Raw genomic sequence first — 23,370 nt, forward strand, 5'->3', positions numbered from 1 at the left:
AATATAGGAAATTTTATTCAGCAAGTATTCGTATCACAGAAGCTAAAATAAGCCTTGCTAAAAGCTATTTATTCGCGAGAGGCCAACATCATTAAAAAAGAAACTAAAACAGACTGCTTTCCAAGTACGACATTGCACCCGTAGTACTATACTATCAAGATTCAACATGAATGTAATTAAATGCATGATGTTATGCCAACAAAATACCAATATCAATACCGACCAGTATCAATAAATAGTGAGACCAGTTATACCAAGAAATATCCAATGCCATGTCACCAAGATATCTATTCCCTAAATTGATTGCTATAGCTAAATAAATATATGCCTGCAATAGAAAGTCCAAATGAGAGGCCTCGCAGGCTATATAGCAGAATGGGATCACAAACAAGGGCTTCACATAATTAATTCGGCATAAGAAAAGACATTATTCAGTTGCCCTATGGTGTGCCTGTTTCATTCCTGAAGGAATTTTCATGAAAATTGCCCACCACAAGTCAAATAGCAGCGCGGGATTCGGTACCCCTAGATAGGTTCGGATACTAGCAATATCATCAGATTGTGCAGTGATGCTACGCATATTTTATAAATGCACAAGTAAACATTATTTCTAGTATATGCTACCAAGCATGAATTTCAGGGGGATGCGCCTAATTCTCACACAAACAGCCAGCAACAGTCACATTAAATAGATATAGCATTTGAATCAGAGATTTAAGCATTTCTTACATATTATTGGCATTTTTTCATTTACTTCTTCCTCATTCCTGCATTATCATAATCACCATCATCTGCTAGTCTCTTTGCCCTAATCACCGCCGTGTGTCATTATCATAGTCTGGGTGTGTGCTCTGCCCGTTTGTTTTCCGAGATCTTGCCTCAAATAAACGCCATTGCAACCAAAACCTCATAATATGTCCTTTTCGTGGCCATCGAAAAGTGATAAATTCGCATAAAACTGGCTTGAGTTAGTTATGATAAAATTGTAAAATGCCACAACAACAATGTCTATTTGCATGTACATCGTACAAGTGTAGGCTAATAGCTGAGGTGCAGCTGGAAGAAGATTTAAAAACTAGTTTGCAATGCAGTCACTAGAAACTGTCTGTAAGCACAGCCTGATGTTCACTTTTGTTTCACTTTTTTAGCATTCAGGAAAGGCCATGGTTTAAGAGAACACATAAAACTACAAATAATAAAACTCTGCACTATAAAAGACTCGAATTACAAAATTTCCCTAAGAGATTGTCATTTACGTAGTACATATGTCAATTTCTCCAATATTACAGTGATGATTCGTCAATAAATTCTCACAAGCATAAATAATTTGAAAGTTAAAAGTTACGGCCATGTGAAGTCCACGGCTCTAAACAATTGTTACAAGATATTTTTCATGTGCATTTGCACATATTATGCCACAAGTAGGTGCAGTATAAATAAAAATTTGGTTTACTAAACCAAAACAAAACACACTCAGCCCCCCACAGTCACACTTTTTTAGCCATAGGAAATAAGCATCCTAATTTAAAAAAAAATACAGGATAGAAGATTTTCACTACAGCAGGCCAGGGGACAATGTAGCAGGCAAACTGAATCCTATGTAGTTATATTGCAAGACAAATATATCATCATGTTAGAATAACCCATGCTTGCAGTTTGAGCCAGTCAGATCACTTGCACCAATCTAATCTTCAATACACAAGGGAATAGGAAGAACTTAAAGAAACACTTCCTTTGGGGAGTTTTTTTGACAGCTTACTCCCCCAGAAGAATTTTCCCAGTTTACTAAAAAAAAAGCACCCCACCTCTGAAGTTTTCTGAGCAGTTTACTACTATAGCATAATTTTCGGCTCTCATCCCCACTGCTGGCGAATCTCTTCTGGTGCTACTCTGCAAATGGTGGGGCCAGTTTGCAAAACAACCTACGTGCTGTGCTTGAAGCCACATGCAAAGCTAAAGCAAGTGCAATCCAGAAGAGGAAAAGCAGAGGACCGAGCCAACAGCGCCAGAAGAAAGCGACCACCCGGCAGATCAAGGAGTGTCGGCTACAAACCTCAGATGGCTGATGTTGGCTAGCTGGGCAGGACTGGTGCTGATGATGATGGTGGTGATGTTCTTGCTGCTGCTTTCGTAGCCGCTCGAGCTCCTCATTGTGCTGAAGCTCACACTCCAAGCGCTCCATCATGTGCTTTTGCTCTGTCACCAGCATAGGTGTTTCAACGAAGTACAACAGAGCAGCGAATGCCAGATGTAAGAATTGGGGATGAAGGGAAGAGGGGTGCAGTCAGTGTATGCAAAACAAAGCATTTGTTAGCAACTATTACCTATTAGTGACAAAACAGCACTAATTTAATAAGACTACAATGCAGTTAATGCATCATTAGGTATGAAAGGAATGCTCATACTGGAAAAGCTGTGAAGAGATGCTGTTAAAAGATGCATTTGCAGCAGTGTTACTGCAATTTCTGCATAGAGTGATTCACCAAAATGTGTAACAGGTGTAACAGTTAGTGACAAAGCTTGAACTGGTGTAGACAAGTAGCATTATTCCCAAAAGGAGTTTGAAGAAAAGAGCTAGCTTTTTACTTTTAACGTGCCTAACATTGTGAGCAAGTGACAAGAAGTATTCTTTTCTTTAAAGACATTGTAGTCATTACTGACACCTCTTGTCACGTAGCATTTCAGTTTTTGATGCTCTCACTAGCCTTTTAAGGACTTGCTTAACTTTTTCATATCTGAATGGTCTAATTGATCTCTCCTGACAAATATTCGGCTACTGTCTCAATTCCAACGAGTGCCCTGTCACGCTTTTATTATGCAGGGTAGCCTATTCATACAGTACTTTGTGCATTTTATGAAGATCATACTAATAATGGTACTAGTACTGCTCACTTTATAACCTAACACTACCTGCGTATTATTATATTAACCAACGATGCACCCCCTAAATTTTTGCACTGACAGTGCAGTGATACCCCTGAAATACGTCGTCAGCTATTTTGCTGTTCACTTATATTGCTAGAGCAATCTTAGCAACGATAAACTTCATCCAAATAGAATAATCTAGTGCACTAACTCAACAAAGATCAGTAAGTGGCTCGTACCCTTGTATGTGTCGAGCTTCCACCGCTTACTTGTACCCTTATACAAGCTGCATCTCACTATTCACTTTGTGTTAAAGCTACAAGCATGATAATAATCACTTTGCTCACACAAGCAGCTTTTTTTCTCTTAAATCAGAACTTTTAGAGTTACAACCAGGCGATCATAGAGGGGTTCTCTGCTAGCATTACTTAGTATGACATCACAATATCATGTGAGCCACATTTAATGCTTTGTCCTTGCAGCAAAACTGACTTTTTTTCTTGTGTATGGCAATCCTTCTTGGACACCATATTAGTGTGACTATGCAAACTCACTGAGTCGCTGTAGCTGCTCTTCGCAGTTCTTTCTCAGCCGTTCATGCTCCTGCAAGTGCAGAGCCTCTAGGTGGCGTTCTATGGCACTGATGGCCTTGCTGATGAGGCTGGCCAGCTGTTCCTGAAGGGACGCTCCCGACGTCACTTTGTGTGGACTCGCGGCCGGATCACCGCCATCGCTGCATTTTAGTGAATGACACATGAAAAAACACACTCTAGTTAACCCAATGTTATCGACCAAGTTCAGTATCACACTGGAATACAATATGGATGCTTCCGAACTTTAACAAGTGCTATTTGTAATGCTACGGTAAAAGTGACCATCAAAAACCGTTTGCGAAGGCAATGACTATTTTGCTTTTTTTACCTAAATTCTGTCATGAGTCATGATGATTTCTCACTGAAGATATAGAACTGGTCTAAAAGAAGGCTGCAAAATCTAACACAATGTCACACCAAGCACGAGACTTGCATAGGCGTCACCCTGTCTGTCCTCTTGCAATTTCACACCTGTGGTTCAATGATTGAATTGTTTTCTTAATTCAAGATGTCTTAGCAGTACTCCACCTGGGTGCGCTGTCAACATCTGTCTTGTAGGCCTGGTTAGGGACGTTCCCTTCGACCTCGACGTCAGTGTTGGCGTTGGAGCCTGCGCTGCATCGTAAGCACTGCCTGAGCAGCTGGCAAATGTCCTCGGTCAGCTGGGCTGTCAGGTCCTGTGGCCTTCTGAGCTGCGCCTGAGGGTCACTGTCTCTCCGGCTGGGCTGCAACCTTAGGTTCTGCTCCAGGCTGGTGCGCAGCTCACGCTCCACATCAGTGCGAACCTTGGGAAAAAAAGGGAAAAGGTCAAACAATGTCAAATGAAATAATCTAGAGGGTCAGATGACAAGATGTACACTTCATACGAAGAATACACATGCACACACCAAGCATGCATCACGAAGTCAAGCTTACTAGTCCAAACGTTGGCTACAAAGCCATGCGGTTTTCCCAAATTAGCCTATCTAAGCCTCACTTTTCTTTTGAAGTTCTGTGTTTTCTGACAATTTGTTTTCCCCATACAGCTTGATAGGAAAAGAAGGAGCACTCTATATTGGAAATAACGACACACACATTTACAAATACTAAATACCTTTTAAAAAGAACGAGCAAGTTATTTAAAGTAATTGCTATCCAGGAATGCCTCACCAACCAACCAACCCAAACCTACATCAAGCTTCTCACCTTTCGCACGAGATCCTGCTCGACCTGACACCGCACCTCCGCCAGCTTTGACTCATACATGGCCTGCAGGTGACTACGAGTCTCGCCTTCGACATCAGAAGCCGAGGAGGGCTCCGCTTCACCCTGAAGGCGGCTAAGGGCCTCGCTTGAAATTGTTGGTTCCACCAGAGAGGCCTTGAACTCTTCTAGCTGCTTCGTCTTCGCCTCGACGTTCGCGAGCAGGGCTTCACGCTCCGTGTTCCAAGCCTCGCTCTTGTTGTTCTGCTCTTCAGCAGCCTTCTTTTGCACTTCGTCTAACTTCGCCTGCATAGAGGTGATGCAGATTTCAACAATGGTAGCATTATGGTGGCCCGTTCAAATGCGAAACTAGAGTACACTTGTTTACAACCTGAGAAATAATGTCAACTGCACCTACGCCCATCGCTGTGCCTCCTACGAGAATAGTGCTTATTTATTTTCATGACAATCAGGTGTTCCTCAAGTGTTTCAGACATTTCACTTTCTTATAGAAACCCACTTCCTCGTGGCTGCGTTTAGGTCATAAACTTAGACGTATGACCTACGTATGACCTAGTGAGTGCCATCAAAATGTGTGAAGCCATGGTGTATTGCGCAGAAATTCGGAGAGGTCACCCCCCGCAGCTTCTTTCTGCGTGCCCCCTCGCTTACCAAGCATTTTCGGTATTTTTGCCACGCATTTTCGGTATTGTGAAATTGCTATGTATTAAGGTGCAAAAAAACTGCCCTTCTCTTTAGTGTATCTTTAAGGAGGCATGTGAATGATCTTGTTTGGCCCCACGGCTCTCTGAAGGAAGTAAAACAATCTCCGAAGAGAGATCATGTGCCTCACTGTCTTCAAAGAAAGTCATATACTGAATGAAAAAAATATGCATGGCCAGTCAAGACTATCGGTCAGTGAACTCACTTATGAGTTGACTCTCTCGGACTCGCTCAGATTCAGATCGAGCTACGAGTCTAGGCCCGAGTGAGTCAGAGTGAGTAATACTTTCGCGAGTGTAAGTCCCAGTGAGTTTGGCTGAGGAAAATTTTGGCGAGTGTCAGTCCCAGTCAATCCAAAGCACAATATATATTTCTTCAGTGATTTTGAGTGAATTCCACATTTTATTTTGCTGATTTAATGTCTTGTCTAGTCATCTTCAGCATTACTGTCAGCATTGCCTGGATTGAAATTCGTACTCACATCTACTCATAGGTATTCCAAAGCAGTGTCATTCAAACATCATTTCAGTATTTATTGATCAGAGGAGCGAATTGCGTAGGAGTGTGCTTTTACCTCCCCCTTCACCAACTCTTCCAAGGAAGTTTTTGATAAATATGCGTCATGCCATCACCTCTCGCAAGAAAAATGACCTTAATGGTATTTAAGCACTCAGCTCTTGTTGTTGAAGATACTATGTCCACGGGCACCATTAGGAGCAGTGACACTATAGTTTAAGAAGCTGATTCTAGACTAACAGACTCATGAGTCGACTCACTCAGACTCATATCAAGCAATGAGTTTGAGTCTCAGTGACTAATCTTCTGATGAGTTTGAGTCCGAGCGAGTCTTGTTGAAGACAAAGTTTGTGAGTGTGAGTCTGAGAGAGTTGGGCTCAAAAAAATTTTTGCGAGTTTGAGCACGAGTGAGTCCAAAACTGAAAATATATTTCTTGAGTGAATCTGACTGAACTTCATAGTATTACCTGACCTACGGTCAAAACTAAAAAAAATAGGCAAGGAAATGTTTTTTTCTTTTTACAAAGGCAGCTTGACGAGAATCACACACACACACACCCAAACACACACAAAAAGAACGTTTAAACCACAATATTAGAATTTTCGTTTCCCGTGCAAGCATTGAAAAATCTTACTTTTACATTCCTCTTTTTTTGGTGGTCAGCGGTTGTTTTCATTTTAACATTATCTGCTACCAACGGGCTTTAGCATTACTATAGTCTTTGATGTTCCTGTTTAAAGTGATACCGTAAATGAATTATCAAGGCTGTTATCCCAGTTAAAGGTTTTCAGGGAAGTCGGCATTCATTCGAGTATGAAGAGCGGCACTGGAAACGCGTGGCAAAGAAGGGCATTCCAGAAAGTTCATCTCCTGAATGCTGCTTCGACGAACCCTCGAAATAGGCGGGATTAGCCCACATATAGTTAATACTGATAGCATCTGAGATTTCATGCCAACACAACAATGAAATTATAAGGCGCGCAGTGGTGGACGGCTCCGGGAATTTCAACCATCTACATCACGTAGTTCGCGGGCTTGTAACTTTTCGCCGCCTTCGAAATGCGGCCGGTGCGGCCGGGAACGAATCCATTGACTTTTGAGTCAGCAGCGATGTATACATATTCACCTAATCAACGACAGAATGACAAACCCACCTGGAGCGTCTGAACGGCCGTCTCCGAGGCCCTCTTCTGCTCACCCAGGAGCGCCACCTCGTGTTCCCTGGCGGCGAGCTCGGAGGCCAGCTGCTCCCTCTGCTGGGCGAGCTGGTTCTGCAGCGCCGTGACGTCGGCACGCAGGCGCTCGGCGAGCACGTTGCGCATGCTCAGTTCGTCCTGCAGCTTGGCGATGGTCGACTGCGCGCAGTCAATCGAGTCCTTGTCCACCTCTGGTTGGCCGCACAGCTGGGCCTCGAGATCGGCGACCCGATGACGCCAGCGCTCCTCGATGTCGCGCAGCGCCTGCTCGAACCGGGCCCGCAGTCGCTCCAGCGGTTCCCGCTGCGCCTCGCCCAACTCGTCGGCGTCGAGCGTCAGCTGGTACGCGTCCGCAACGCACGGGATGCCTGTGCGTGTTACGCGTTGAGTTACATCATCATCATCATCATCATCATCATCATCATCACCATAATTATCAGCCAAGCAAGGGCGAGTTGATACCCGTCCGCGACGCATGGCATGCCTGCGCGTATCGCTCGTTGATACATCATCATCATCATAATCACCTGAGCTGAGATGCTTGGGGCGTGTTTGAGAAACTGGAAGGAACATATCGCAGTAGACGACAGATACACTTCCGGTTAAATTAATTTAGGCTCTGTCAGGTGTTCGGTGCACGGACAAAAAGCCCGAAAAAGAATCGACCAGGCGCGAGCGCCAGACCAGGGCATACAGCGGTGGGAATTACACACACGTATTTGCATGACAAAAATAAAAAGGTTGCGAAACTACGCATTAAAAGTGCGACGGAGTGCAAACAATGTAAAACATGCGCATAAACAAACCATAGGAGAAAATACCAGAACAAGTTCACCAGAGTGTGACTGAGAAAAACTTATTTATTGTCCCGCCCTAATACAAATTGCATCTTAGAGAACTCAGCATATACACTTCATAGTACATTCAAATACATCAAAGCTACGACCATATTTATTCTGCCACTTCATTTAGCAATTTTAGTAATGTGTATCTAAGCATTTCCTTCGAATTCGCCAAATATCCGTATATCGGTTTGCAAGGAAGGGCGACGAACATAAAGCGCTTACTTGAAACAATACAGGACGTAAGAATGAGCTATACATCACAGTACGCATATCAGTGTCATGTGTACCCTGTTTACGCAGTTTTAGGCCAACCTAGTTTACCTTCATTCGAAACCCGAAATTTCGGCAGTTGACTTACTATCGCAACCGAAAATAGTTTCAGTGTTAAGGTCAACGAACAACCGAAACAAAGAATTAGTCAGACACGCTGTGGCGTGGTTGTACCTGTAAAAAATTCCGTATCGCCTTTTGCGCAACTTATACACTGGGAAAATTTCGCAAAAAAGTCGTAGTTTCACCACAAGGGCGAATCAATGAATGCGATAGCAACAACTTGGAATGTAACGCTGAGAACGGCTAGCGGATCGAAACGTGCAGCGCGCTGCCCACGCACAAATGGCGCACGAAAACAACATACGCAGGACCAAAACCTAACTAACAACGTTTACAGCTCGACGCTTAAAGCGCTGTTTAAACAAAAACGAGGCACGCAACGTAATCACAGGTGCAGATACGAGTGCGAACTAACGAGTGTGTCGGTTGTTGCTTCACTGTGTTTGAAAAGCGCGCCCTTTTTTTGCAAACGGGGCCTGCGCAGCGAGCGAAGTGATCTCTGTACGCCCGGCAACTAAACGCAATCTTCCCGGTGAAAAACCGAAGCACACGATTCTCCCCACCGAAGGATAAGCGCACGAGCACTTACACCCCCCCCCCCCCCAATTCGCGGGGTAAAGTACGCGCACAAGCACCTACACCCCCCCCCCCCTCCAATTCGCGGGGTAAAGTACGCGTGGGAGATAAACGGGCGTGGGTGATAAGCCGGGCGTTGGCGCATTGCGACGGGCGCAATCTTCCCGGTGAAAAACCGAAGCACACGATTCTCCCCACCGAAGAATAAGCGCACGAGCACTCACCCCCCCCCCCCCAATTCGCGGGGTAAAGTACGCGCACAAGCACCTACACCCCCCCCCCTCCAATTCGCGGGGTAAAGTACGCGTGGGAGATAAACGGGCGTGGGTGATAAGCCGGGCGTTGGCGCATAGCGACGAGCTGGGCGCCGAGCGCGGGCGGCTTTTTTTTTCTTTCTTGAGTTTTCATATATATATATAGATACGTATACATACACGGTGTATAACGGCGGTGGCGGCGGCAAAAATGAGCCGAGACTGTCTATATATTTGTTATCGCAACAAAAAGAAATCTGAAAACAAAAACCGGGTGTTGACGCGAAGCTAGCTCTTTAGCATAACTTTGAAGTATACTCAAGAAGCCACCTTTACAAACAACTATTCAACGTTTTTCTTTTAAGCGACATTGTAAATCTATTCTTTATTGATTGTTATCGCACTTTTCCTAGTTTTTTATTTGCCGTGCGATATTATGTGGCCTGACCTACATTCGAGTCAACTCAAAATAGTGTAAATGAGGCATGCAGTTAATTATTCTCGTCCTAAGCACGTGGTGTTGCGAGTCGGCGCTGTGGGCGCGTCGCCATTGTCACTTTCTGCCACATCGTCAAACTCTTCGATGCGTGAACGTTGAGCGCCATAGGGGGCGCTTCTGCAACCGCTCTGATGGGCTAAAAATGCCGCCACTATAAAGACAGATATTACGGACGAATTTGACAGCGTTCCGAATCGAAAGAGGCTTCTCCTGATGACTTAAAACCTATTGTGACAACAACTACACCAACAAAAACAATAATAATAACAACAATATTATTAATGAATATTTGGCTAGCGAGACAATTTTGTTTCATGTTAGGATCACTTCTATGTTTACGATTCTATGTTTTCGTACGCAATGGTGCGGGGTAACAAAACAAACCTGAATTCGCAAGGTTAGACACCCTAGGATTTTTCTCAAGGTAATCCATGCAGAGAGAAAGAAGAGTGGGTGAGAGAGACGAGAAAAAGGAAAGGTCACCCTGACGATCATCTCAATTGCTATGTCACGCAAACGAAAAACTCAAATAAAGTCTAGCCGATGTGCGGGTCATAAAGAAAAAAGATAAATATTAAAGCCAGTCCCTTACCTGAGTAAACCGCGGAGATGACAAGCAAGCGCAACCAACTAGCGAACGTAGATTGTTTTGTTTCCTCATCTCATCTTCTTATTTTTTATTTGTAAATCTCGTTCTACATCTCATTTCTTTTTTATTGCATGTGCAATCTTATGTCCTGTTATGTTGCTTTCTCTCCCCCTTTATTCCCTCCTAACCTCACGTCATCCCCCCCCCCCACTCTGACTTCTTTCCCATCCCTCACCATGCTATACTGAACATGGTTGCCCGATACTTTATTGTAACAACAAATCATTTCCCTACTCATCTCCTAACCAACAGTTTTCACCACTCGCGCTTATTTTGCCCATCCTCTTGTTAAACTATAGTACATTCAACTATATTTCAATAAGGCTTAATATATTAAGGCGTATTGAACTATACTATAGGCTATGGCAAGCCTTGCTCTCTTCCCTCTTCTTCTTCCCCCTCAATGTCACGTAATTTCTTCTCCCCTGAAGTTCCCTTTTCCACCCCTTTGCTACACTATACTAAGAGCTTCTTGACACACCTCCTTTTTGTGGCACATATTCGCCAAGTTTTCTGTCCACGACAACGCCCTTAGTCCAAGCTCAATCAGCTCCGCCAGTGAAATAAGAAAAAAAAAATGTCTGCATTAAATCGCGCAGTTTTCAAAACTTTCCAATCGCAACATTTTCTTGCTATTTTGGCTCACTTAAAAAATCACCCTCGCACACGTTTTCGCCTGGCCCTTTTCATTATTATCCACTTGACGAAAGTTATATTTGAATTAACCGAAATGACAGTCAGCATTCTGTACGAAGCGAAAACACAGGAAATTACACTGCGAACGGCAACAAGTCTAGGCGTCCACGCATGCATGTCAACCATGTCAGTATAAGCTACGCGTGCAGTGAACGCTCCGAACTAACTTTAAACGTAACCGCAAAAATAAAACTGCCTTCTAAACGGAATGACTAAACTATAAATTAATACGTACTAGATTACTCAGTTACGAACAATTTATTTAAAGGACTAAACTTTCTTTAAATAAAGTAAGCGACTAAACTCTTGAAATAGTTTAAACAAGTACGTTAAACACGAAAATATTGAAAAGTAAAACTTAAGAGACTTGACAATCAAATACCTTTAAAAATTAGGCTATAAACTAATAAAAACTAAAAAAAAACAAAACTATCGACTTATCTAAACTAAATGAATGAACAAGCGATGCCTTTAAGTTAAACGACTTACTATGAGCCGAGTGAGCGAGCGTGAGTTCGTGCCACAAACCTGTAAAGAAGTCAGGTTAGGAGAGAGAGAAGAAAGTCATTTAGCCAAGCACCACGTTTCACGGGAAGCCATGCAATATTGTTGCTTTGCGTATATAACAAGCTTCGACATAAAAAAAAAAGACAACACATCAGAGAGCCAGCGTTAACGGATATTAGTTGCCTTTCAACAATTATGCGACGCTGAGAGCACGTTTTGCATTCCACGATTAGAAAGCCCGTCGAAAACAACAAAAAAATAAAATAAAAAGCGGTGAAATAGAAAGGAGCAGGAAAAACAGGACGGCCTGAACAGAGAGGGATAGTGGAAGCGTGAAAACTTTATTTTAAAAAAAAACCCTGAACAGTCTTTAACACTGCTACAATAAACAAAAACTGCTACTAATACTCTAACAAGAACGTTCACGAGGCCAGTAAACCCGAAACACGCACAACCCTAAGCAACGCTAACGTCACATTTTCGTTATTCTATCTAGCAAAAAATAAAAGTGTTCCAGAGCAGAAAAGGATCAGCACCAACTGTAGTTAAACTGTCTCTTTTTTAATAACGTCGTCAACTAAATCCACGCGCGTTTTTCCAGATGAACCACCAGTACAGAAGATATCAAGTTAGTGACGGAGCGAGAGCAACTAGAAACCTAAAGCTGAGTATAAGTGAAGTGAGAATCATATAAAAACTTAATTCTAAGAAGTCGAAAGCGGCTCCAAAGTTTCGTAAGTATTGTAAATTACATCGCCAGCGAGACCTAAAAGATGAGAGCATTAGTATGAGCGGTTGAATGCACCGCGACATTATCGCAGTAGGACACAAGACAAACGGGGGAGGGAACTCGGGAGAGCTGCATAAAATTTTAATACAGAGCAAGCAGTTTATGAAAGAGTGTTTGTAAAGGAAAAGAAAAGGTGGCAGTTTCAATATAAGGGCAACGCAGTGAATGCGACTGCTGCAAAGTGGAATGTTACACGAAGTAACTATAGCAGGCAACTCTTTTAGACCCCAGCCTGGCGCGACTTGACAAAACGCGGACGGACGGACGGACGGACGGACGGACGGACGGACGGACGAACGAACGAACGAACGAACGAACGAACGAACGAACGAACGAACGAACGAACGAACGAACGAACGAACGAACGAACACACACACACACACACACACACACACACACACACACACACACACACACACACACACACACACACACACACACACACACACACACACACACACAGTACAGCGAGGAAAGTGACCTTCCCGCTGTCTATCGCTTCAACGCAAACACAACGGCACGAACACAGCACGTACAAAGGTATGAGCAGCCTGCTGATACCTAACAACTGGATACTTTCACTCGCACACAGACCTAGCGCAACTTTACGAAATGCTCGCGCAATAAAAAAGCGGTTGCCGCAGCGAACGTAGCGACTTCCATAATGTCTATCGCTTCAAACAACAAAGCACGTACAAAGGTATGAGCAGCCTGTGGATACCTGCTAAGTGGAGGCTTTCCCTCACACACCAACCTAGCGCAACTCAACAGAACACTGGCGTAAGGAAACGCGGCCTCCGCCACAAGCGTAGCGACTTTCATGCTGCACATCGCGTCGATGTAAACTGAGCAGGGGGAACACAGCACGTACAAAGGTGTGACTACTGAGCAGCATGCTGACCCTTGCTGAAATACCGCTTTCATTAGCACACGGAACATACCATGCGCCGCCATATTGTTGACCTTGGACTTTATTGGGGAAACACTCTGAGCGACGGCGACGAAAAAAGTTCGCTCGGGGACTAAACATCCGATCGTTTTCAAAGCGTAAATGTATTTAGAACTGACCGCATAACCCACAAACACTTATTAGCCAGGTTGCCCTGAGTACGAGCCAAGGTGTTAAGGCCTAAAAACGACGCGGCGGCGCTATGGTCGGCGGCGAATTGTGAACGACGTGCACGAAGAAGCCTCCACATTAAAACAACGGTAACAAAGAGTACAAAGACAGCAAGAAAGCGAGATAATTCCCACATGTCCAACGCGAACGCATTTGACGTCTCTTTCCTTTATTGTATTTTCCCTGCGTATAACTCACGACGGCTGCCATTCGCTATGCACGAAGCAGAGATACCAGGAGTGATGTTTCGAAGACAACGGCAACGGAACCCATATATAGCTCCTTGTATTTTGTTCTTTTTCTTTGGCTATGTCATAACCAGAAGGAGAGAAAAACCGTGTAAATATAACGCATAAAAGCTTCAGAGAAAGGTAAGCCAGCTATTCGCAAGCATGAACGAGGAAAATTTAAAAAAAAAAATGCCAAGACTGCGCGGGACGCGCAGGAATGTGACAGCGGAAGCTGGAAGAACGGCCTTTCATAGCCTTTCTTATAGCGAAACTCACTTTGCTATTCACAATGCTCTCCTTCATCATTCTTCGGAGAAGCTTGCTATCGGCCACACACTTGTTAGGACTTTTCTTCAAATTTTTTTTTTCTGCAGTGGCTGACGACGATGGAGAATTGTGGCTGAAGTACATATGCGCCATAGTTAATAGGCGACCAAGAACAAGCTTCTGCAATGGGTTGGAGCATTGGACGAACCACTCGTTACGGAACCGGTGTTGTGTGACATGCACCTGCTTATTCCTGTGATGTTCTAAAACGCTTTATTGCTCATATCTATTTTTATTTTATTTATTTATTTAACAATACTGTCAACTCTCATGCGAGAATCCTTACAGAGAGGGTAACATAACAAAACAATATAGCAAATACACAAATACAGGATGGATCAAGATCAAACGCTACAATTGTACGGATAATCATACAAGGTCTGTTCAAATTTCGACAAATCGTTCTGGCCAACAACACTCACCGGCAATTCATTTGTATGAGCGGTTGTATTAACGAGATTCCTTTCTCGAGCCTGCCTATAAGGCCCGTTTGCGAACGAGTTCCCAGCCCTGGCGTGGCTCAGCGGTAGAATACTGAGCTGGCCCGCAGCGAACCCGGGTTCGAATGTTATTGTGTCCTTAGTGTTCCTTTTACTATCGATGTTTTTTTTTCTTGCTTCGTGGGATACTGGTTACGGACACCGGCGGAGGCGGACGACTACGGCGCCGAACATGACCCGTGTTCTTATCTCATAACAGCTTTCGATGCCTAATGGCGGAATGTGAGCATGAAGGGTAAGCCGGAACACAAAAAAAATTGTATGTAAAAGAGACAAGGCATTTACTTTGCTCACAAAAACAGACAAAGAGGCACACAATCACGCATAGTCGCGCTCGATACGCCGAAGAACCGCCGGCAAAACTATGAGCACACAGAAAGCCGCACTGCGCTAGAAAAACCACGAGGCAAGTACGTATACAATAACGAACTCTATATGTGAAGAAGAATAAGAGGAGGTCCCCGAAAACGAACACCGACACCGATCGTAAGTGCGAAAACGTAGCCCCGACTTGCAAGGCAATCAACGCAATGAACAACAATTTGATCACTTAACCAGGTCAGGTGAAGTGGAGAGTGCAAAAAAGGCGAAAAAAAATGGAGATGAAAGATTACATACGAACCCGTGGAGAGATAAAGGTGGTGCGGGCTTGAAGCCACAAGGAAGAAAAAAAAAATGGTTTAAAAAGCAGAAGGCCAAAAATGGCTACACAAATAGAAAGAAAGAAAATTAAGTGTGAATAACCAGAAACCCTCAGAAAGGCTTTAAAAGCAGCATGATAGGAAAGCTCAGACAGTCAGAAGAGGCTTGGCTTAACAACAAGAAAAATAGAAAAGCTTGACACCAACCGACGGCCAGAAAAGGCTTAACAAGAAGTAAGACAGAAAGGCTCCGGCAGACGGCCATGAAACGCTTAACAAGCAGAAGACAAAGCGCAGGTAAATATGACGGTGTCAGGATTGGCGGAGAATGAGAGACGACAAGAAAAGTTCGTGTGTTTCTTGCTGCTGCTCAGAGAGGGCGCAACGAGAGCTAGCCACGAAGCGGCGACGTATAATTCATTGCGTATACTATACAGTTCTGCTTCAAAATAAATTAAATAAAAAGAAGTCACGAAAATGAATGCCTCGGACGAAAAGCGGCAATAGGACGGCGGCGCCCCGGTCGACAGTTGTGGAACACGGAAGAGGAATGCAGACGATGCAGACGGCGGCTATGTGGAGACGGAAACATACGAAAAAGAGTGGATGACCGGCGTTAAGAATAAGCTCAGACGCTGAGAAAAAAAAAAAAAAGCTATGGTCGACGACGAAGTGCGAACCCAGCAAGGAAAGTAAGCGAAATAATGGAGAGTAAAAGAGAGAAAATAAGCTATGCAAATGCGGAGAGATGAAAGTCTGAAGAATGAAGCATCAACGACCTTCCCCCACAAAGTGTTCGGGCCAACTCTGCACCGTGAGTGGTTTCCGAGAAATACAAAGAAAAAAGAACGTAATAAACCAAAGAACCTTAACCAGAATCAAGTTCTTAACCTGCCTTTTTTTGTAGTTTCTTCAGCATAGGGTGGTGTGTCTGGGTAAGCACAGGAAATAAGCTAAGACTAACGGGGAGATCATGCAGACGCGATTATGAACTAAGATACTTCTTGGTAAAATAATTGATAAGATAAAAAAGTGCAAGACAAGCTGGGGAACAAGAGAAGGAACGAAAAGAGTGAGAGAGCTTACCTTCGGAGCCAGCGCTCACGGAAAAGCCGGCTCGCTTGCGTATCTTGCCAGCGATGGGGATGTCGTCGTCCGACTCCTCTGCGGTGAAGGTTAGGGATTCAGGAATACGGGTGGGGAAAAAGTGGGGAAAATGGAGAGGAAAGCGGCAACAAGGCAAAAAGTAAAGGCACAGAGTGACACTCCGCTGCGATTTCGCAGAGCGCAAAACAAAAAAAAATGCACCTATTAATTCATTTTCTTTTTTATATAACGCGACCGGTTTAGCAAAGGTACTCCAGATTTTCAGACGAAGCTTATGAGCTATCGCCAAAAATTTTAAAAAGTGAGCTAGGATTGAAAAAAAAATCTTTAGCGACGAAGAGAATTTTGTCCAAACTATAGTAAAAACGAGTCCGTAGTTGTTTCCTATTCATGTTTAAATAATTCGCCGCACTACAGTGGTCTCGCCACATATGCACAGCGAAGCTGTACATAGTCGAGGCGTCCCCGTCCGTGGGCCTAGCACTGGTCACGTGGTCTGGCGGCATGGCGAGAGTGGGACTCAGGTGGGAGGGGGAGGGGTGCGACGCGCCAAAATCGAAAAGGGCGAGGCTCGGCCGAAAAGAGGGTACCAATGAGAGAGGCACAAATATGGGTGAAGGTGAAGAGTTGATGCTTGCATCTAAAGAATCCCCAAGGCCACAGCCTCTTCTTTGCGAGAAAGTGCTATTTGCGCTCACTTTTGAGGATTCTCGCATCGCTTTTCAAGTTTAGCAGAAATAAAACTGTCCTAAGCCAGGCAGTCATGTGTTTTAAGTGATTCAGCTTCATTTTAAAGAGCACTTAATGCAATTAAGTTGACGTTGATTGTTCAAAAAACTGCCCAGAAACCTCGCAGTGCTACTGCTGTGCCAAAAAGTGCTTATTTTGACACAAAATCCCGTTTTCGCGGTCCGCATCACGCTGGCGCACTTCAAATCACTCCCCTGATAGCGGTCTTTCTGACGTCACTGTTGGCTTGCCCAACGTTCCTCGGCTTTGATTGCGCGGCCGTCGACACCAGTAGGAAGCAGGGTGAAAGTAGTGGGAGCCACAGCAGCAACAACGCGGCCACCGAACATTTTTATGCTTGCCTGATTCAACTGAGCCCCGCTAGATGGCACCACATATTCAGACTAACCAGGCGAAAACAGAACTTTTAACCACTTGCGCCATTCCTCGTATTAACGCAAGGCGGTTCTTCTTCCTATATTCAAACACAAATGGACAAGCGCCGTTTTTTTACATCTTATGATGCACAGAATATTCTTCTTTTATTGCTGCTAGTTTCATTACTAGTGATTAATTGCAGTCAGACACTCTCACGTCATCGGGATCTTTTCAGAAACGTCCCACTCGTGAAGCACCTCATGTGATACATTTACTTTAATTTCTCGTTAAGTAGGAAACTGTTGTTTATAATAATGTCACTTTAGACGTCATACGTTGAGCTTCCACTCTGGCATGAAGTGCTGTGCCTTTGGTGTCCCTTTCATGCCTCGATATTCAAGCCTCCATGTTGTCTTTGCGATAGTAAGCAAGTCTCTACGATTTTTATTGCGATAAAAATTATATGAATAGTTGAATGAGTTTTTGCCGTAACCATTGTCGACCCTGTAACGACCCGTACAAGTTCCAAATTGATAAGGCACCGTACGTTATACCCGCGGGTAGTAGCACACGAGAGGTGGCGACGAAAGCGGCTGATGTATAGATCAAACGAGCCAGCCCATCTCCCTCACATGATATGAGATCCCCCACCCCCCTTGCCCGTTAGACCCACCGTCGAGTGTTCTGGAAGACGCGAAATGCGCCGCCCGTCTTTGACCAGCATAAAAACACACGAGTGGGGGGGGGGGGGGGGGCAGGGGAAAGGGGCGTTCTAGCAGCAACATCTAAGTTTAGATTTTACGGGCGCAGTAGCCATCGCTGGCGCGCGCGCTATCTCACTATCTGGGCAGCCATAAGTGGGAGGCTCGTATACCCTTCTACGTTCTACGTACTGAGCTTTGAACGCGAAGAGACTGTGCGAAAGTCCCTCAAGCGGCCATGTTCTCTTACACCGGCATCACGTAGAGCTGTATGTACGTCAGATCAGATTGAAGAGTTAGCTGCCCCGCCGCGGTGGTCTAGTGGCTAAGGCACTCGGCTGCTGACCCGCAGGTCGCGGGTTCGATTCCCGGCTGCGGCGGCTGCATTTCCGATGGAGGCGGAAATGTTGTAGGCCCGTGTGTTCAGATTTGGGTGCACGTTAAAGAACCCCAGGTGGTCGAAATTTCCGGAGCCCTCCACTACGGCGTCTCTCATAATCATATGGTGGTTTTGGGACGTTAAACCCTACATATTATTATTGAAGAGTTAGCTGACAGCCTCACTTGGTATAACATTACAATTTCTTGCCCTCGCATCCAATGGTTGAACCTTGCGATGAAACTTGCTGCGACTCTTTCTTTACATGTTGGAGCTTTTAAATAACATCCTACGTTGTCTATATACTCGCATTCTAGCAATAATTTGGGATTTGATTGTAGGCAATTGTAGAGACTCCCAACTAAAAGCTCAACGCGAGAAAAAAATGAACATGCTAGGGCGGGAGATTCGAAGCTCGCAATTGTGGAACGAATGAAAAAGAGGTGCAGCTTACAGTGGCGCTGTTAGAGGAAGTATGTTAAAAATACGTAAAGTTAAGAAACATAAAGAAAATCGAGATTGAGCGGCCGGCAAACATGGCGGACGAGCTTTTACTGCCCTATAGCTGGATGGATGAGGCTCATAACGCGACAGCATCCTGCGTTCTCGAAGGTGAGACAAAACTCAAAACATGGAAAGACAGATCTCTCTAACACTCGCGTTTCGGCAAGGACGAGAAACAGAGTACTTTTGTTTCTGTTTCCTCAACTTTCAGTTCGCTTGAACATTTCTTGTTTCGGCAAAGCGTATCCAAATAAATAAAAGAAGCGCACGCTAGAAAAAAGACGACCAAGACGCGGTGACACTTCTCTGCGTCGCACTTTTACCCTGTCGTCATGAAAATGACGAATCCGACCCAGGGGGCGCTCAGGTGCAAGGTTCTCAATGGCGCCCCCTTGCAGGAACTAATAAAAGAAGGCAAACGAAACAAACAAACAAACAAACAAACAAACAAACAAACAGACAAACGCGAGGTAAGGAAAGATTACGCAGCGCAAGAGCGGTGGCAATATATTCTCGTTCCCAAGCAAGGCCCAATGTGTACTGCTGAGGAGAGCTACGCTTCAGCGCTCTTCTAGCAAAAGATACTTTTGAAAAATTATAAACTAAAACGTGACAGAGCTTATATAGAACGTTGAGGCAATGAGACAACATTTAACTGTATATATATATATATATATATATATATATATATATATATATATATATATATATATATATATATATATGGGAAAAAAGTGTATACATAAGGGCTCGTTTTACCGAGTTTAGAAACAATATTAATGAGATTTAACAGACAATAATTCCAAGGAATGTATAGGGGAAGTTAATAGAACCAATGTACGTAAATGAGAAGAAAGAAAAGTGGGTGAAAAAATAGCTCGCCGTGAGCAGAAATCGAACGTACGACCTTCGAATAACGCGTTCGATGCTCTACCACTGAGCTATCACGGCAGCTATCCCCCCAGCCACTTTGTTGGGTTTATATGTGAATTTAAACGTGCCAGCTCGTAATAAGTTCACGTGCAACGTGACGCCATACAAGCTCATACAAAGAGTGTTCCACACTCGCCGCCATGGCTACAGATGGCACTGACTGACACTCCCACTTTTAAATTCAGATTACACGCCGTTATCACTGCCGTTTTCGCTGCATTAGTCAGTCTGTACTTCACTCTACACAACCCACGAATAAAACATTGGGGGACTTAATGGTGCTAGGGCCTCTTCAAGAGGATTTAAATATCAAGCGGTCGAAATTTAGTTGTGGCGTTGCAGTTGTGCACGAGTCTACAACGAACGCGCTCGTCGGCTCGTCCGAGCTTAAAACTGCGCCTGTGCAAAGAGCGCGCGAGCGTCTGTCAATGGTTTAGAGGTCTGGCGATTTCTTCTTTTTTTTTCTCACACATTTTTTTTTCGCCCAAAGAGACAAAATTATTAAGAAAAGGAGGTATACAAATTAGTTGTAAAGATATAAGCCAAGCCCACAGCCATCGATGTCCTCCAACTAAGAATTTGCATATACCCTTGTGCTTAGCACAAATGTTCGGCGAGTTAGAGTACGATGTACCAAACTACGGAAGAGCTATAAGCTGCTCAGTTGTGCTAAGAGGCGTTGATCTGTGTGTTTAGAAAAAAAAAGTGTTTGACGGTTAAGAAACCTCCGTACTCTACTACTATGGGCGAGCAGAAAGCCGTCCCAGTTCTTCTATAAAGAAAACGTTTTACTACGGAAATAGTGCGTGTTCACAAAGAGTGGTTAACGATTTAGAGCACTTGGTACTCTATTATGGGAGAGCATGAAGCCATCCCGTGATCTTGCTTAGCAAAAAGGGGGGGGGGGGGGGGGGGTAGAAAAAGGGGGTAACGATTTAGAGCACAGGCTACTCTACTATCGTTTAAAACATGAATCGCAATGAATGTGTTCGAGGCATCTGAGTTGCCCATGCAGACACACATTGGAATCGCTGGTTTTAGACCATAAACCTAAAAATACCGGTAAATTTCGGCAGCCATCCTCACATCCATTCTCAGCCAAACGTGATGTTATGACAAGTAGCACACAACCTTTAACTACTAATAGGCACAGCATTTACATTAGTGGAGAGAGAGTAGTTAAAATTCGATGCGTGAAGGGCGGGCGGTTTTTCAGCTCCGCGAGCGGACCTCGCATTTCTTTCTTTGGTTATAAACGACGCTGTACACCGCTAAGGCGCAAGAGTGGCGGAAAAAAGGAAGTAGACCTGCTTACAAGCTATTCGGTTCATGTCGAACAAGGTGGGTACCAGTAAGCGCGCCGGAAGGAAGCAGAGAGAGTTCTTCGGGTCATGTTTTATGTCATCAGAGGCTAGCCTCAGCCAGTCATTCCATGCGTCGACCACGTCGCGTAATCTACTGACTTGTCTCTGGCACTTCTCTGTCCCTTTTCAAGAGCGAAGCTCTTTAAGCACGATTAAAATGTCGGGTTTCCGAGAAAAAAAATTATAGCATATCCACGGCGTGAATAACGATGAGTGCAGTGAAGCGTCCGTCCGCCTGTCTGCCCCTAGCACTAGCATCGTCTAGTGGTATGTGCAATTATATATCGAGAAATCGACACTTACGCCATCTATTGAACACTTTATAAAGAGTAAAGGTCACTACGTACTTCAACATCGGAAGAAGCAAACACTTACACCCTAAAGGCTGTTTCACATGCCACGATTGCAGCGAAATGAAAAATCGTTCCGTTCGCTCCAATCGCTTTGTTCGCAACCACCGCTATTGGTGGTTTCGTTTCACGTGTACCGCAAACAGTCCGCGATTTTCACTCTGCCACTGGAGCGGCGAGTTCTTGCCACCGCTCTTTGTGACAGACACGAATGCAATGTAATAATATGTGCATTATGATATCATAAAGTTTCCGTGAACGGTAACGAAGGGCTTGCTTGTTTCGTCATTTAAGGGCACTTTCCAGTCTGAATTCATTTTAAAATGCACAGCATCGGCCATTACCAAAACACACACGTCGACTCTATTTCGACGGCTTGGCCAGACCAACCCTATTTTGACGGGTCCCGACCGAAAATCACTCCCGCCGCTGCGATGAGAGCGAAAATTTCTAATGGAAGCTCACCGCGGACCGCTGCGGCGGGGGCAAACTGCCCTTTTTTTTTCGCTGCGAGCAAATTCTCAGCCTGAAAATCGCTACCTTTTTGTGTCATGTGAAACGGCCTAAAGAATGACGATAGTTATAGCGCGAGAACAAAACGACGACACAGAGACAAGAAGTCTTTCTTGTCCTGCTTGTCGAGACAAGCAGGACAAGAAAGACTTCTTGTCTCTGTGTCGTCGTTTTGTTCTCGCGCTATAACTATCGTCATGCCATACCAAATAGCCCAAGCTGCCACACTTCTAAGGCCTAAAGAAGCTTCGCCTCTAAATGCATCCCCGTCGCTGCTTATCAGCCTGCTTATCGCTGCTTATCAGCCACGCCCACCACCGGAGGGACTTCGCGCAGCCACCTTGCCGAGTTCACCCGCCACGCAAGCCGAGTACGAGCAATGAAGTCATATTGACATAATAACAAAAAACCAACGAAAAGAGACAAGACGTGCGCTTTCGTCGCTCGGAGAGGCCCGCGCTTCTACCGGGTGTGCCACAGCCCAGCTTTGTACGTTGGGGCTCGTTCTCACAACCATCTAACGACCCGTCACATCAAAAAAGAAAAAAAAAACGTAGAGAATACGCGACGAAGTTGTGTACGGATAGACGACGGTGGTTGTTGCCAGGCCGACAGCAGCACGTTTTTGTGCACACACACACACACACACACACAAACTCGCAGCTTTGCCGCAAAGGCGAAGCAATGAACGCGATAGCAACAGACTGCGAAGTCACGCGCAGAACGGAAAGCAGATCGAAACGTGCCCCACGTTTCTCACGCGCACGTGACGCACGAAACGCACTCGCAGGTACAGATGCACGCGAATGAGCGTCTCGGTTATTACTTCTCTGCGTCCGAAAAGCGCGCGCTTTTCGCTAAGGAACATATGAATGATTGCAGTGACCTTTGTGCGCCCTGTAGCTGCAACAAAATCGTTCCAGATAGAAACCGAGGCAAGCCAAGACCTACGATCTTCCACGCGAGATAAGGGCGCGCGAGGGTGCCTCACCTCCCTGCTCTGAGCGGGACAAAGTATGCGTTGAAGATTAGAGCGCGCGCCGCCGCGCGATGTCACGACGCGCGCCTAATGCACCATATTGCTGGTAATGCCGAAAACACGATAGTCTCCCCCCCCTCGCCCCGAGAACCCATCACCAGCGGTACGTGGTAGGTATAAATAGCTTGCGGTATGATTGTTGAAGGACAACTCCTCGGTGGCTCAGTGGTTAACGCTTCGCATTGGCGACGCAGGGGTTTCCACGGTCGATTCCGCGCACCGAGGTCTTTTGTCTTTTTCTCGATTTTTCTTTCTTGTCTCTCTATATATATATATATATATATATATACACGGTGAGTGACGGCGACGTCGGCGGCGAAATCCAGCCG

The 23,370-nt window shown here is 44.8% G+C and overlaps 1 protein-coding gene across 6 annotated transcripts in view; it reads right to left on the reverse strand.

The window, feature by feature from the left end:
• LOC119168255 (uncharacterized) overlaps positions 1 to 23,370 on the reverse strand; it is a 523,033-nt gene that overhangs the window by 3,922 nt on the left and 495,741 nt on the right. For 4 of the 6 annotated variants that reach the window (XM_075867240.1, XM_075867238.1, XM_075867237.1 and 1 more), the window contains 7 exons: positions 16,131 to 16,208; positions 11,418 to 11,456; positions 7,035 to 7,444; positions 4,644 to 4,946; positions 3,987 to 4,243; positions 3,420 to 3,598; positions 2,054 to 2,196 (listed from right to left, as the gene is read on the reverse strand). In XM_075867240.1, coding sequence (XP_075723355.1) covers positions 2,054 to 2,196; positions 3,420 to 3,598; positions 3,987 to 4,243; positions 4,644 to 4,946; positions 7,035 to 7,444; positions 11,418 to 11,456; positions 16,131 to 16,208 — 1,409 coding nt within the window. The remainder of the gene's footprint in view (positions 1 to 2,053; positions 2,197 to 3,419; positions 3,599 to 3,986; positions 4,244 to 4,643; positions 4,947 to 7,034; positions 7,445 to 11,417; positions 11,457 to 16,130; positions 16,209 to 23,370) is intronic. The other 2 variants (XM_075867239.1, XM_075867241.1) reach the window with 2 other exon arrangements.

The sequence above is a fragment of the Rhipicephalus microplus genome, chromosome 6 (assembly GCF_043290135.1).
Source record: "Rhipicephalus microplus isolate Deutch F79 chromosome 6, USDA_Rmic, whole genome shotgun sequence".
NCBI classification, from domain to species: domain Eukaryota; kingdom Metazoa; phylum Arthropoda; class Arachnida; order Ixodida; family Ixodidae; genus Rhipicephalus; species Rhipicephalus microplus.